The 16609-nt window shown below is 45.7% G+C and overlaps 1 protein-coding gene across 4 annotated transcripts in view; it reads right to left on the reverse strand.

Moving 5' to 3' along the window:
• Nucleotides 1-5566: 5566 nt before the first annotated feature.
• Nucleotides 5567-16609, reverse strand: part of LOC146776170 (uncharacterized) — a 160745-nt gene continuing 149702 nt past the window's right edge. For all 4 annotated transcript variants that reach the window (XM_085638316.1, XM_085638317.1, XM_085638318.1 and 1 more), the window contains one exon: nt 5567-5919. In XM_085638316.1, the coding sequence (XP_085494442.1) occupies nt 5867-5919 (53 nt within the window). In that variant the 3' untranslated portion in view covers nt 5567-5866. The remainder of the gene's footprint in view (nt 5920-16609) is intronic.

A 16609-nucleotide genomic window follows, 5' to 3' on the forward strand; every position in this document is an offset into this window, starting at 1 on the left:
ATGTGAGTGCTAATAGTAGAGAGACTTTCCAAGAGAGAAGTTTAAAATCGGTCTTATGAATAGGTTCAAAAGGATGGCGCATGAGTTGTGAGAGCACAACGTTCAGATGCCAGGATGGAGGTGGCCGTCGAATTGGAGGAAACATGCGAAACAATCCCTTGAAGAATTGCTGAATGATCCTAGAAGAGTACAGAGAGCTGGAACCATCCTGTCGGAATCTGGAGATAGCCGCTAGAAATACCTTAAGGGTAGAATGCGATAGGCCTGATCTTGCCAAATGCAAAAAGAAAGGCAAAATTTGTTCCGGTTTTGCATGAATTGGATGAACGTTGGCGTCATGGCACCAAATGCAAAAGCACTTCCATTTAAGCCTGTAAGTCTTGATTGTGTAAGGCGCCCTAGAATTGGCCAAGACTTCTCTACAGTCAGAAGGAATATCTAAGTGAGCGAATTCAAAGTGCTCAGGCGCCAGGCCGCTAAGTGCAGGGATGCAGGATCCGGGTGGCAGATCTGACCGTTCTGAGTGGATAGAAGGTTCGGTATAGGTCGCAACTGAAAAGGATCGCATTCGGAGAGAAGGAGGAGTTCGGTAAACCAGAACTGGCAAGGCCACCTGGGAGCTGTGAGTATTAGGCGACAAGGCTCCTTCATTTTCCGGAGAACCTTGGGAACCAATGGTATCGGTGGAAAAGCGTAGGCATAAATCCACGACCAGTTCATCAAAAATGCATTCCCGCACGATCCCTTGTGGGGAAGCAAACTTGTGAAGAATGGGCATTTGCGGTTCAGACTGGTCGCGAACAAATCCAGATCGGGTCGACCCCACTCCTGAAAATAAGATTCAAGGTTGGTTGATGGATTGCTGTCAGAGTTATCCGATGTTTGATCGCCCAATCCCAAATCTCCTGGGCTTGCTGAGACAATAGTGCAGATCTTGTCCCACCTTGTTTGTTCAAGTAGCGCATACTTGTTCTGTTGTCTGTCCGGATCAACACTGATGCTCCGAGAATGATGGTGCGAAAAGATTTCAGAGCTAGGAAGATCACCAGCAATTCCAAGAGGTGGATATGCCAAGTTTGTTGCTGAGCATCCCATCTTCCGCTTACCGTCAGTCCTTGCAGGTGAGCTCCCCATCCGTCTAGGGATGCGTCCGTGGTGATGACGAAGCTTGGAGCTTCTATTAGAAATGAGCAGCCTGCAGCAACATTTTTCTTGTAAGTTCACCATCGTAGAGCGTCCCTTATTTGAGGAGTAATGTGGATGAGATCGTCGAAGGATCTCGAAACTTGCAGCCACTGTTTGTTGAGTTCCTCTGGCAGAGTTCTCATTCTGAGACATCAGTTGGGGACCAGAGGAATGCAGGATGAAAGCATCCCCAGACGCGACTTGAACTGCCGGACTGAAACGCACCGTTTTGATCGTAGTAGCTGGGCAAATTTACAAAGTTTCATTAGCCTTTTGTTTGAGACAAAGGCTTGTGTTCGCAAAGTGTCTATGGTGGCTCCCAAGAACGTTCAGTTTTGTGATGGGACGAGATGAGGCTTGTCGAAATTGATGGAGGCCCAGAGATTGGAAAAGAGATTGACAGCTCTGTGTATGGATGTTTGCGATGTTGAAAGAATTCGCCTTGATAAGGCAGTCGTCCAAATAAGGAAAAATATGAACTCCCTCCAGCCGAAGGTGTGCAGCCACCAGTGCTAATACCCGGGGTGCAGAACATAGTCCGAAAGGGAGGACTTTGAACTGAAAGTCCCTGCCAGCCACTCTGAACCTCAAGAAATTTCTGTGTTTGGGTAGAATTGGTACATGAAAATAAGCGTCTTGGAGGTCAAGGGTGGTCATATGATCCCTTGCAGTGAGAAGATGAAGGATTTCTTGCAGAGTTAGGAGCCGGAAGGATAATTTTTTGAGATGTTTGTTGAGGGAGCGCAGATCTAGAATGGGACGCCATTCTCCAGATTTCTTCTTTATTAGAAAAAAATCTGGAATAAAAGCCGGTTCCTCTTTGCAATTAAGGGACTACTTTGATCGCTCCTTTTCGCAGCATCAAATTTATTTGGGCAAAAAGCTCTGAGAGGTGAGCTGGAGGTGGTCCTTTGGGAGGAGAATTCGGAGGAAGTTTTACAAATTCTAGAACGTGGCCTCTGGATACAATGTCCAAGACCCATTTGTCTGTGGTTATCTTCAACCAGTTTGAGTAGTAACGGGAGATTCTTCCTCCAACTTTTAAAAGGGCAAACGGTAGAGCAGGTGACAGTTGTCACTGCTTTTTGGACGCATCACGTCCGCGGTAGGTTGACTTCCTTCTATTTAGCGAGTAGGAGGTAGATGGTTGCTGTCTGAACGATTGTTGGCGCTGGGAAGAGCAACGTTGGTTACTTTGATAGGACTGATATTGTCTTTGCTGATAATATCCTCCTCGATTAAAAAAGGATCCACGGCCTCTCGCACCCCGAAAGGGCGGCTTACAAAACTGAAGCGTTCGAGAGATCTTGATGTCTCGGTATCCTTTCAAATGGCCTGTAGGGCCTCGTCAACATGCTGCCCAAAGAGAGACTCGCCATCAAATGGCATATCAATTATTTTATTTTGAACCTCCTGGCGAAATGTTGACTTTAACCAGCCCTGCCTCCGCAGGACTGTGGCACCTGCCAGTTGTCGAAAACCTGTAGATGCAACATCCACCGATGAATCAATCTCAGCCGAGATTTTTTCCCCTTCTTGCAGGATCTTAATCGCCTCGGATTTAGAGGGCTCAGGCAGGGAGAAATGTCCGACCACATTTGTCTATCATATCGTCCTAAGATAGCTACTGAGTTAGATGCACAAACTGTAGTCGCTGCCATAGTGGACACCTTCTTCCCAATAGCGTCCAGACATCTACCATCCCGATCCGGAGGAGCGGACAGCAGAGAGGAGGCATTCCACGCTCTTTATTGAGCTGCTTGTGAGATAACTGAATCTGTCTTTGGCTGGCCTATCAAGCATGCAGGCGAATTGTCTGGCGCCTTGTATTTTTTAATCAAGGCAGGGCAGGACCGCAGGAACAGAAGCCGGAGCCTTCATCACTTTTAAGCCTTGCCAGATGAAATCAATAATCAGGATTTGCTTTCTTGGTTGATCTTTAAAATCAAAGAAAAGAATCCTCCGCCTTTGTTTCCATACGAAGTAGAAAACGCTGTGTAGCCCTCTCCATAAGAAGGTGAAAACCTATGTCAACAGGAGGAGAATCGACAGGAGCAGGAGTTGAAGGCGACGGAGTTTGAATTTGGTAATCATCCCATTCCGTGAATAGTGATCTGTCATCCAATTCTCCTTCCTCTCTATCGTTATCCGAGGTGTGAGCATCCTGAGAGTGATGCGAAGGTACAGGAGAATGTGGCCTGGGTGATCTCAAAGCTGACGAGGATTGAGGCACCGGTGTGGGCGGTATAGAAAAAGCAGATTCAGATGGAGGGAAACGGCGATAGTAATCTTCCAACATGTACTGCAGACTGTTTAACAGAGCCAAAGGCATTTGGGCCGTAGGAACTAGAGCTGGAACAAATAAGTCATCTTGATCCACCTCTTCGTACTTAATGAGTTCAGAAGGGCTCCTGGCGGAACGAAACCGATCTCCCTCATCTGACTCTTCATCATCCTCTTCAGAATCCAGTAGTTGTTCAAGCAACCTAAGATGAACCTCACAGGAGAGATTGTAATTGGAGAGAGCACCTCCAATGAAGATCCACGTCTTTGCAGTAAGGAAGATGTCGCTGTCGACGGAGGCAATTGCATAAATGGTGTTGTAGACGGTGTAGAAGATACAGCAGGCGTAAACGAAGACCAAACCTGAAGAGCAGTACATGAAGATAGTGGTAAGTCGACGAGGCAACAGTCGACGAAGTAGTCGTCGACGAGGCAGGCATCAATGGAATCATAGTCGACGAGGCAGCAGTCGACGACTCTTAATCTACGTCAGAGCGTCGACGGTAGATTTAATCTCTTGTCGACGGAACTGGGCTGACCGCGACAGATACCAGCGTAGATGGCGAAGACGCCGACGGCATCTGTGGCTTCGGGGATGAGAAGGTTGCAGTCAACGTAGTCGTAGAGACGACGGAAGGCCAGTCAACGAGAGACTCAGTTTGAGGTAAATCCTTGTCAGAAACCTGCTTTGAAGATTGAGACTTTGCAATCTTTCTCGGGGGCATAGAAGGCATAGTTTTACTTTTAGAAGGTGGAAGAGCCTTTTTTGAAGTAGAAGGCAAATCAGCACTCTTGAAGAAACCGCATACCTCCAACACCTTAGACCCAGGAGAAGATAAATGTGTCAGCACTCCTCTTTCTGGAGGACGCAGTCTGGACAGATGCAACACTCCCAACTTCAGATAAAGGATTGTCCTGATCTTTAATCTTCTGTAGCCACAGAAGCAGACGCCCCTCTCTGTCCCTCAGTCTTTTGTGGGAAAGTCCTGCAGATCTTGCAGTCTCACCTGGTGGTCAGAATACAAGCAGTAAATGCATTTCTTGTGGGGATCTTCTGAAAACAGCCGGAGCTTCCCACAAGATCTTCAAAGAAATCTCTTTTGAAGACATCCTCACAGGAACATTTTTCAAAGAAAAAACTGAGAAGAACTGAGCAGAGCTCAGAGACAACCTTCACACGACATGCGGTAGAAAATCTGAGAGCCTGAGCCTCTGAGAACATTCTGGGTGGTGCTGTCGCCTGACTGGCTGTAGTTTGGACCATATATAATGACTTGAACGAGTCATGAAAGTGGAGGATTTTTTCCTTTTGATTTCTGGCTACTTTACTTCCTCGTTCTAGGTTACCCAGGATATGGGTTCTATGTGTATATATATTGCTATTTTTATGTACTGTGGGGCTCCCACTCCGACGCCAGGGAATGATTCAGGCATGTGAATCTGTGAAAGATACCTCAATACTGGAGAAACACAGGTTATTTCATATTCTAATGTGTAACCCATCCCACTAAATATTTACACTGTGCTCTGTGAATCTACAAGTTAAAAAAACTAAAAACACTTCCTCCATGGCAGAAAGAGCAGGCAAAGAGGTTTTAAATTCACAACAATTGCTACTTAGAGGCAACTGATAAAGCTAAATCGTGTGTTAATTATTCCTTTAGTTTTCAATGCAAAGTAGTTTGTGGAGGGGCACCTTAAATGAGCACTTAAGAAATTTAGGGTAGATGAGACTGTGAGTAGAGTGATGCTTGCCTTCGGGGAAAGCAAACAGATTTCCTGGATTAAGCAAAAACAGTAGAATGTGCATTTTCAGGGGACGCAATCTCAAAGTCCCTCTGCCAGAAGAGCAGCCCCTGTTCACTGTAATAACTCCTACACACAGACCAAGCCATTTCTCTCTTCTCACCCTCCATTATGATTCAATTTTGAAAATACAGCCCCGGGTGTAGACCCTTCCAAGAAAAATTAATTGGGAGGACTTATCCGCACATTGCTTTGACGCCTTCTCCAGAATGGGTCACTGAATGGAAATTACAAACTTAAAATTGAAAAGGCTTACGTACAAGGGCTAAATTAGCAAAACACAAGACGTGGGTAAAAATTGTAAAACAACAACTTTATTTTGTGGCTGTGTTCTTACTATGATCAAATCAACATCTAACTTATGAAGTCTGACAATCTACAGGACAACAAAGAAATTTTAGAAACTTTTTTTTACACAAGGAGAGCATCAATTAAAACGTTCCTATAGGAATGTGCATTATGACAAAAAAACTGACAGGAGAGATACACATGGGATCCCATCTGTTGTACACACAAATAAAATATTTTAGTCCCCTCTTCTGTGCTGATGGCGTGTTGAGAACAACCTCCAAGACCATAGTCATCCATATGTTCAGTTCATCAAAGGCTTTGGCTTTGCAGATCGTGGATGTGGGAGAGGAAGAACTGTGGTGAAAAGGCAAATACGTTTCTTACCACAAAGTCACAGTTTGATACAAACATATATGAAAATGGCAATATACATTGAACAGAAACTACATACTGGCTATTGGTCTAAGCAGATTCATGCAATACACTTATTGCTTTTTGCATTTCATTTTTTTTAAACCGTACACAATAAGAGAAGTTTACATTTAAATTAAATATGCAAGAAGCAAACTGGCTTAAGAACGAGCTATAATTTAAACTGAACAAGTGACTTTTCAGCTATGCATTGGAATCCTACATACGTTCTTGGAAAGATCTAAGAGCCACCACTTGAAGACCTACAGAAAACAATCCCTATCTGCTTCCTGGAAAGGAGCTTGTTACATACAACAGCTTTTCAAAGAGATTCAACCGTGAGCAATACATTTTTTATTCTTACATTTGCTTACTTTTCACTTCTATTTCGCTCTCTGCTTATATTTGGTCCTTTTACCCTTCCTTTCTTTCATATCCTTTGTCTCATTTGCTCACCTAGTGTGTCCGTATTTCCTTTTTTAATCCCTCTATCCCTGTACAATGGAAAAACAAAGTTCTTCCCTCCAGGGTAGTGCAAGGGTTCCTCTCTCACTTCTGCCCATTTTCCATACGCCCCCTCTCAGAGAGCATCCAGCAAACGTGAGCAGATAGAGTAAAAAGTAGAGGGCCTCTTCAACATTTAGTTCTGTGGGGCCATGGACCATTACACCCCCTCTCTCCTGTCCATCAAAGAATTCATCCAAACTCAATCTTGGGTAAGCATTACGCATTCACCCTTTGGTGTTTTAACACGGTCTCAGATGTGTTCTTCCTCCGTCGCTTCTGGACAGATTCTATATTTTCGGCTTTGGTGGATTGACAGTGCCTGCAATTTATCTCTCTTCTAGTGCTCCTGGGTAGACTAAATATAGCATCCCCTGGTGGTTTAACAGGGCCCCCAAGGGGTTGCACCGCTGTCGTTCAGGAGGTGCTTCTTAGGCACCTGGTAGACTCCATATATCAACCCAACAGATTTCTCCTGTCACGGCAGGATAAACATATAATGCACAGTGGGGTTTAATAGTGCCTCCAATCGGGTGCTCTTCTGTCACCCCATGGGTAGTCTTCCTATAATACACCACAGTGATTTAAAAGTGTCTCCAATGGTTTCCTGCTCAGTTGCTCCTGGGTAGACTTTGTAGAATACCATGTTTTGGCAACAGAGTGCATTCAGTGAATTGCTCCGATGTTGGTCCTTGGTAAATGCAATAAACTAATTATGCAGTGGTATCCTTTTCCATATAATTATGAATTTAATTCTTTTGACAATCTATCATCTCTTGCATATTTTTAAATTAAAATTTGTTTTTATGTCAAAACAGATCGAACGTTACTAGAAATCGCACCATGTGTTGCTGTGAATGGCAGGCGCTTTACCAAATAGTGAAAGGTTACTTATTACTATGCGGATCTCTGCATTCAGGTGTTCTAAATTGGCAGGAATAAGGTACAACCTCTTCACAGATATTGTTAACATTAAGATGACAAAATAGTGAAATATGGTTGCAAAATGTGGCAAATTACAGGACATAATTTGTGTTTTTTTGCTACATAATTTTGTTAAACCTGCTCATAAATCGTTCCTCCCTTGCTGCATATTTTCAGTGGCAATGCATATAACGTGCAGTGGGGTTTAAAAATGCCTGCAAAGCTTAGCTCCTTTGTTACTCCTGGGTAGACTTGCTGTAATATTCCTGGTGGCTTAACTGTGCCTGCAAAGGGTTGCTTTATTTCTGCTCATTGGTAGACACTGTATAATGCTGCACAAACAGTACGATACAGAATAAAAACATGTTTCACTGTGACCATTATACTTTACAAAATCAGTAACACTGGGATCGAAGAGAGTAGCATGCTACCTGTTCTGATGGGGTGCTAAAGCATTTCTTGGGATAGTAGACACTATATAAGGAAAATCTTATCAATCCTGTAACCAGTCTGTAGTGCTGTAGATTCTCATTTTGCATGTTCCCTGCCATTTTGTGTTGGGTGTTTGAAAGTTGTTTTTGTTCAATATTGCAATTTGTCTCTAGTATCTTGTGTCGTCTCCTTTTCCCCACAATGCACCAGGCTTAAGATCCACCTCAGATTGTTATAACCCAAAAGGTGAGTGATGCAAGTCAAGTGTATTAATGCAGGACAATAAATATGTGCGGTTCATTGTGACTAACTATTTAGACAATAAAAACATCTTGCCATCATTGCCTGTATCCTGGGAGGTGTAAGGGTGTCAGTAAATCTACAGCATTGTAAGCTACAGATGGTTACTTGATAAGTAAGGATTATGTTACTTACCAAGTAAGCATCTGTTCTTGGCATGCAGAGCTGTAGATTCACATGTGTTGCTTATTCCTGCCATCTAGTGTTGGGTCCGGATGTTTGCAAGTTATTCTTCGAAGAAGTCTTTACTAGTCACGAGGTAAGGAGACTCCTCCTTTCAGGGATAGTGGCATGGGCAGCGACTCGATGGTTAGATTGTTTTCCCCGCAAGAGGGTGAGAATGGAGTAATTAAGTGTTGTATAGAGATGTCCATGCGTTTGAATGTATAATCAAGAACTGCAACAACTAGAGGGGCCCAGGGAGGCGGGTGGGCGCATGTGAATCTACAGCTGTACATGCCAAGAACAGATACTTACTGGGTAAGTAACAATCCGTTCGAGGCATGTGTACTGTAGATACACATGCTTTCCATAGACTACAAAGCAGTATACTCCAAAAGCGGTGGCTAACCTGTAGACGTTGCAATTGGTTGAAACAGTGTTTTAAGTACTGCTTGGCCTACGTTAACTTTGTTGGCGTGCAAACACATCTACACAATAGTGATTGGTAAATCTGTGTGGTGTAGACCATGTAGCTGCTTTACATATGTCAGCTAGAGGAATGTTACAAAGGCCATAGTAGCCCCTATTTTGCGAGTGGAATGTGCCCTAAGGGGTATAGATAATGTTTTCGCTTTTGCATACCATGTTTGAATGCATTTAACAATCCATCTTGAAATACCAGATTTAGAGATGGGATTGCCTTTGTGAAGTGGAGCAAATGCAACAAAAAGTTGTGAAAATCTTTGGTCGTATCTGTGTAGCACAATAAAGCTATTTTGACATCACGTGTGTTAAGAGACTGTTCTGCTACAGAATCAGGCTGAGGAAAAAACACAAGTAACTAAACGGATTGGTTTATATGAAAAGCAGAAACTACTCTGGGGAGGAATTTAGGATTGGTGAGAAGAACGGTCTTTGTGGAGCTGAAAGAAGGGTTCTTCCGAGGTTAATGCCTGTAGCTTACTAACTTCCCTTAATAAAGTGATTGCAATGAGGAAAGCAACTTTCCATGAAAGAAACTGCAAAGGGCAATTGGGAAATGGTTCAAAAGGTGGACCCATAAGCCTTGTAAGGACAATGTTAAGATTCCATACTGGAGCAGGGGGAATTCTTGGTGGTATTACCCTTTTGAAGCCTTCCATGATGGCCTTGATCACTGGAACTTTAAATAGTGATAAATGCTGCCTGTTCTGCAAGTAAGCACCTACCGCTGCAAGGTGCAAGCGAATAGACGTATAAGCCAGTCCAGTTTGCTATAAGTGTAACAGGTAACAGATAATATTTTGTATAGAAGCCTCTAGAGGATTGGTTTTGTTATTACAGTAGATAACAAATATTTTCCACTTTTCTGCATAACAAGCTCTGGTAGTAGGCTTTCTTGCTTCTTTTAGAATAGCCATACAGTCTGGTGATCGATTTAAATAACCAAACTGACTTCAGGAGCAAGATCGCTAAGTTTAGTTCTTTGGGATTTGGATGTCTGATATCTCCATGGTTCTGCGTAAGGAGCCTGGAGGGGAGAAGCAGCTTTTGATACGGAACTACCGATAGCTCCAAAAGGGTGGTGTACCATGGCTGATGGGCCCATGTGGGAGCTACTAGAATTAGTGTGAGGGATGTTTGACTGAGCTTCTGAGCCAGACACGAAATGAGTGGGAAAGGCGGAAAAGCGTAGGCAAATATCCCTGACCAGTTCATCCATAGGGCATTGCCATTTGAGAGCGGGTGTGGGAACCTGGAGCCGAAGTTTGGGCATTTTGTGTTGTCGACTGCGGCGAACAAGTCTATTTGTGGGAATCCCCATTGTTGGAAGTATTTATTTATTTGAGATTTTTATTGCGCAAACAAATACCCGAAGGTGTCTCGGCGCATGTGGCGGATAGAGAGACCGAGCAGCAGGCTTAGTGGTTGAACAACCATGTCTTTAAGAGCCTACGAAAGCTCATCAGATTGGGGGCAGTTTTTATGGTGAGTGGCAGAAGGTTCCAAAGTTTGGGTGTGGCAACCAAGAAGCGCCTGTCTCCCCAGGTTGCCGTTCTCGTGCGAGGTACCGAAAGCAGGCAGGTGTTGGCGGATCTCAGCTGTCTCTTGGGGCTATACAACTGGAACGCTTCAATCAGAAACTTTGGACCGACGCCATGCACTGCCTTATAGGCAATGCACAGGGCCTTGAATTTAATACGGCCCTCTACTCTTAGCCAATGCAGGTGACGAATGGCTGGAGTGGTTGGCTGGCGGCGGGGGATGTCAAGAAGAATTCTTGCAGCCGCATTCTGTATGGACTGCAACTTAGATAGAATGAGTTTCTGAGTATTAAGAAAGAGGGCATTCCCGTAGTCGATTTTGGAAAACACTAGGGTGGAGACCAGGGTCTTCCCAGCTGAGGTGGGGAGGTAAGGCAGTATTTTCCTAATTTTCTTTAGAATAAAGAACGCAGATGACACAACCTTGTTGACATGAAGGTTAAATGACAGCTTGCTGTCAAAAATTACTCCCAGGTTTCTAGCCTTTTTAACTGGGACAGGTGGAGAGCCCAGCTGGTTAGGCCACCAAGTGGAAGACCAGTCCGGGGAGAGTTTACCAAAGGTCATGACCTCGGTTTTGTCTGAGTTAAGCCTCAGACAATTGGAGGACATCCAGGTACTGACAGCAAGCATGGCCCTTTGAAAATTAGCTGCCACCACTGGGCCGTCCTTGTGGATCGCCAGAACCAGTTGGGTGTCGTCTGCGCAAGATGTAAGTCGCAACCCATGGGCCTTTATTACCCTCGCTAAGTCTGCTACATAGATATTAAATTGCGTTGGACTTAGCGAGGAACCCTGTGGGACTCCACAGGGGAGTGCGGAGACAGGAGAATAGAAGTTACATAACTTCACTGTCTGGGTACAGTTGGCCAGAAAAGATGAAATAAGATCTCTAGCCGTACCGTTTGTCCCCAGGGCTGTGACACGGTCGACCAGAATAGCATGGTCGACCGTGTCAAAGGCTGCGGACAAGTCCAGAAGGATCAGGACAGCCGCACCTCCCTGGTCCATAATGGCTCTGATCTCGTCTGAGGCCTTTATTAAAGCGGTCTCAGTTCCATGCCCTTTCCTAAAGCCAAACTGCGTTTCGTCGAGAAGTTGGTAAGTATCGACGAACTCAGAGTTGTTTGTTCATCAGAGATTCGCATATTTTGGCAGGAAAGGGGAGACACGCTATTGGTCTATAGCTGGCCAGAGCTGTGGGGTCCATGGAGGGTTTCTTCAGAAGAGGTTTGATCACGGCCTTCTTCCAAGGATCTGGATAGCGACCAGTTTGGAATGCGGTGTTACAAATTTTCATGAGTGGATGAGAGATCACCTCGCTGAGGTTAGCCATCACTGAGGGAGGACAGGGGTCTAAGGGGGAGCCAGACTTGGTAGTAGAGATGAGTCTGCTGATTTTATCTTGCGTAATGGGAGCAAAGGAAGAGAAGGGATCATGGTCAGTGGCTGGTTCTTCACCACTGCAGACTCTGGATCTTGTCCCTACGTTCCCTGCAAAGGATGAGTATATATCTGCCACCTTAGTAGTGAAAAAGCTGGACAGAGCATTACAAAGAGACTGAGAGGGTTCAACCCCAGGTCCCGTAGAGGGGGTGGACAGAGTAGTGACCACTGAAAACAATTCTCTAGCAGAGTTCCTGGCATTCTCGATTTGAGCCGAGAAAAATGCACTTTTTCGGGCAATGATAGCCTTTTTGTATATTGTCAGGGCGTCTTTGTAGGAATGCTTGGCTATGGGGCAGTAAAGTTTCCTCCAGCGCCTTTCTAAGTTCCTGCAGTGTTGCCGGTGGAGCCTAAGCTCTTCGGTATACCAAGCAGACGATGGGGATATTCTGTTAGGTCGCATAAGCTTCTCCGGGGCCACCTGATCAGCAGCGTTCCGAATCCAGTCTTGGAAGTCGGAGGCTGATAAAGCGGGATTGGCTATCCCCATAGGAGAGGATAGTGTCAGGATATCTACCATCTGACGGATATCCGCATTTTTCCAAGCACGGGTCCCTAACCTAATTCGTGGCCGGGGAGTGTTAGCGTGCCGGGTATGGATCCCAAAGATAATGGCCCTGTGATCTGACCACGTAAGAGGAAGAATATCCAGTACAGAGATGTCTGAGTTGTTGGTGAACAGACCATCTAGTGTGTGCCCCGCCTGGTGTGTAGTTCCCTTCACCAATTGTTGAAGTCCTAAGGTTAGGAAATCAGCAGTAAGTGGAGTGGTTTCGTGGTTGCCCTGTTCTTCCAGAGGGAAGTTAAAATCTCCTAATATCATGTATTCCAGCGAACTTATGATGTAATCATTAAAATCAGAGTGTGGCAAGAAAAGAATTTCGGGGCCCGGGAGGTCGATATAGCAAAATTCCCTTGAGGGCTTGTTTATAATTAATATTAATGGTAAAGGTGGCTGCTTCACAGTTAGTGGACTGTATAGGATCGAGTGTAGTGCGGTACAGATTCTTATAAATAATGGCAAGTCCGCCACCTCTTCCTATAGGTCTGTCATGCCTAGCGACACTATAGCCCTCAGGGGTTGCCAGGCAGAAGTCCGGTCCTGAACCAGCATCTCCCCAGGTTTCGGTGGCAAAAAGGAAGTCAAGATCATGGGCGAGAATAAATTCGCTGATCTGTAAGCTGTGACATGGAAGGGAGCGCGTATTAATGAGCGCTGCTCGACAACCATGGGGTTGAGTGATATGCAATTCATGAGAAAGTGTATTGCTAGGGGGGTCTGAGGCTGAGGAGCCAGGCAAACGAGGTTGCGGAAGTTGGTATTGACACCCAGGGCAAGGAATGGGGGTAACGCCCACTGCAGTGCCGAATGATACAATGTCAGTGGGAGTGGCCAGGGTTCAACTGTCTTAGTTGCAGGGAAGAATAACGCACTAAAGGGCCAGGGGTTATGGCCCTGGGCCGAGTCCGGTCGCGGACGGGCGCAGACGGGCTTGGCTTAGGCGCGGCTTCGGCCCGCAACCGGCGCGCCCGCTGCGCCGTCTGGCCATGCTGCAGATTATATAGGGTGCGAGGAGGGTGGGAGGCCGGCGCGACTAGAGCGCACCCCCCAGCCACACCAAAGATGGCACCCACCGCCGCCTACACCGGATCAAAAGACCGGCTGGGCAAGGCAGGGAAATGAGATAATAGCGTGTGGAGGGGTGTCAGTGTTCCTGATCAATATTCCCACTGAAATAAACAATTTAGAGCCCCCAAACAATAAAAATATTTTTCAATCTAAAAGCTCCTTAAAAACGCATTACACAGCGTGTTCTTGCCAGCAGGTGATGGTATCGGTCAGACTAGCTCGCAGCCCTAGTTACTCTCGCTAGGGAGAGCTCTAATTAGGAAGGAGAACTTGGGGATGAAGTTCCCACTCGTGAATTTGCTGCCTCTATCTGATTGTTTACCCCTGGTAGGAGTTTTGCCAGAATATTAAGCCTGTGATTGCCCAATTTCAAATGGCTTGAGAGAGGCGTGACAGTTGGAGAGAGTGCATATCCCCCCCACCCCCTTTTGTAGTAAGGACTCCCTTAATACGTACATACATTGTTAAGTTAGCATAACCACGTTAGATGTTAGAAAGCCATCTTGCTGCTTTTGCACACGACACTGCGTCTACATGTTATTGTTTAAACAAACTGCTGACTCGCGCTTTGCCTCACAAGAAAGCAATCTGTTGTTACCATCCCGAGCTCTGCGCAGCGACCTTGGTCTGTACATGGTGTAACAAACAGTCTGGGTTGTTAGACAATGCATGTTTTCCACTCTAGGTTGATCGACCCACTATTTAGCCATAACACACGAGCAGCTGCGAATACCTGAATGGGGGAGAGCAGGAAGTCTTACCTGCCTTACGCCGCCACCGCCAGGAGTCATTTTTGGGGGCCAACGAGCAGCCAACGAGCAGCAGAGGAGCACTACCACCGCGTCGCCGCCCCGGGACTCTATCTCCCGCAGCCCCAGCGGCGGCGCGTGCAGCTGACGCGCTGTGAGCGCCAGGTGACGCTTTAAGAGACCGGGCAGACCGGCGGAGCGGGACGCGCGCGGGACCGCGCCGGGCTAAGCCCGGGCAAAGGGCGGGCCGTCTGTGGCCGTCAGGGGCAGAAGGAGGCAGGGCTGGGCCATCCCTCTGACATCGGATCCCAGGACATCTGCCCCATGTGGAAATATGGATTTTTCTGGTCAGTTATGTCCCCTATCTTGGACCCCAACGGTTCCATGTGCATGTCACAAGTACATGTATGTTTCCTCCAGTTCCAGTTATGAAGACGCAAATACATGTGCGTCCACCGTCAACATGTCCTCTGTCAGATCCGCCATGAATAGGCCGGATATTCTATTCCTAAGTATGAAAGGCCACCGACTTTATATGGCTCAGTTACTCCATTTTACAGTCCAGGCAAGTAGGCCCTGATTCTGTCATCAAACTCCTCTTGCTTTCTGCCTCTGAAACCTCGAGTCTGAGCCTGCATCTGTGACCATGAACTTTGTCTCATTCTCTGCGCGGCTCACGAAGCCTGACATCAGCCTATTCTCTGCCAAGAACTGTATTTCACCTTCGAATTATCTGCTTCCCCCTCAGCCGATGCATTCCTGCCTAGTAGTTAAGTAAACATTCTTCCAGTTACCGAGCAAAAGGCTCGGCTTCTCTGTCCTCATGCAAGTAACTCATAGCCCTGTTACCATGGAATATTCCTACCCCCTCACATTCAGTGTAGACACTTAGACGCTTGTACACGCACGCACAGTCAGTATAGAATAGATTCTGTCCGAGAGTCCTTCTTTTGTGGATAACATAGTTCTTTAAACATAGGATGTTAGATATGATTTGGGATTAGGTTGACTTGACCCCCCAGACTTTTTGTCTCCACATGTAGAGCTAAATGTCAAGTCCCCTTCACCCCCTAGTTGCACGTCAATTACACGTCATGCTGCTGCGCGCGCATCTATGCCAAGTATTATCTTATAGATCCACCTATATGTGACATCATAACCAATTATGTTCCTTTTTACTCCTTATTACACCCATTTTTGGTTACGCAGATAAATCGTCATTTTCCTTATCAATTGTTACGCCTACTGCATTCGCTTCATTGTAATGTATGTACTATAAAAGTTACTTCTTGTCAATAAAGTATGTACTTCACTTCCTGAACCCCCGTGGTGATGGAACTTGGAGCAACCGATTATAATCGATCACTGGAATAAAGGCCATTCCGAACCTCTAATACCACGGATTCTGCCTCTCATTTTACTGAGCTATTTTATTATGTTTCTGTATCAAATTAAGTCCAGGTAAAGGAATTTTATTTACCACACCCATATCAGGTACTGCTGTTGTTTTTCACATTCTTGCTCCATGAGTGTTGCTGTGGAGTTGATCAGCGATAGTGTACATTGGCTGTAATCTGGATCTCGTAACATCTTTGAGCCTGCTCGTGACTTTCTGTTCTTTGACAACTGCCACGCATGAGTAGAGATATTAACTGTTCCAAAATCCCGTGAGAGTTAATCCGCGCTTTATTACCTGGAGTAGTCTGGGTCTAAGGCTGTGAGACCTTGCAGGCAGCAAGTCAGTAGTTATAGCTGACATTTAATCTCGGCCCATATCCTATTATGTCTGGCCCTAAGAAAAACAAGGTGGTCACGGGGGCTGGTTCCATGAATAATTTTCTTGTTAAAAGGGTGACCAAAATCAACGATGATAGAAGGGCTTCTTTGGGAAAAGCAGACGCTCTAGATTACGCCCTCCCTCCAGCTAGAGCTGCTACACTGGAGGATTCCCAAGATGGCGAAAGAAGCGTGGACTGCATGTTAGGCGAACAAAACGCTACCGAGCCAATAAGTACTATAGTAGCTTCCATCCACCAGGAGCCTGATACTGCATCGATGGTCCCTACAATGAATGATACGTTATGCCCTGACTCTGAGGAAGAGGCAGAAATATTGGAAGAAATTAGGGGAAAGAGACCCTTTAGATCATGCAGAAGGCAGCAAAGCAAGAGGGGGGGTAAGACCGTCCACAGGAGAAGAGGGGAAAATCACCTGCCGGATAGCTACATCTCCCCCAAATCCAAACCAAATGCAGAGATCATAAAGGAACCCAGTATCACACTGAGCCCAGAGCAGTTTGGTTTGCTAATTAAACGTATAGAGGCGGCTGTTGACCTAAAATTTAAGGCTTCCATTGACTGTCTTACAGTCAAATTGGACACCGCAAATGCGGAGCTTAAAAGACTAGGAGGTCTTTTGGACCAACAGCTGGTTAAATTTTCTCAGGTGAATCCCTTACCCCC

The sequence above is a fragment of the Triturus cristatus genome, chromosome 12 (genome assembly GCF_964204655.1).
Source record: "Triturus cristatus chromosome 12, aTriCri1.1, whole genome shotgun sequence".
Classification (NCBI taxonomy): Eukaryota; Metazoa; Chordata; class Amphibia; order Caudata; family Salamandridae; genus Triturus; species Triturus cristatus.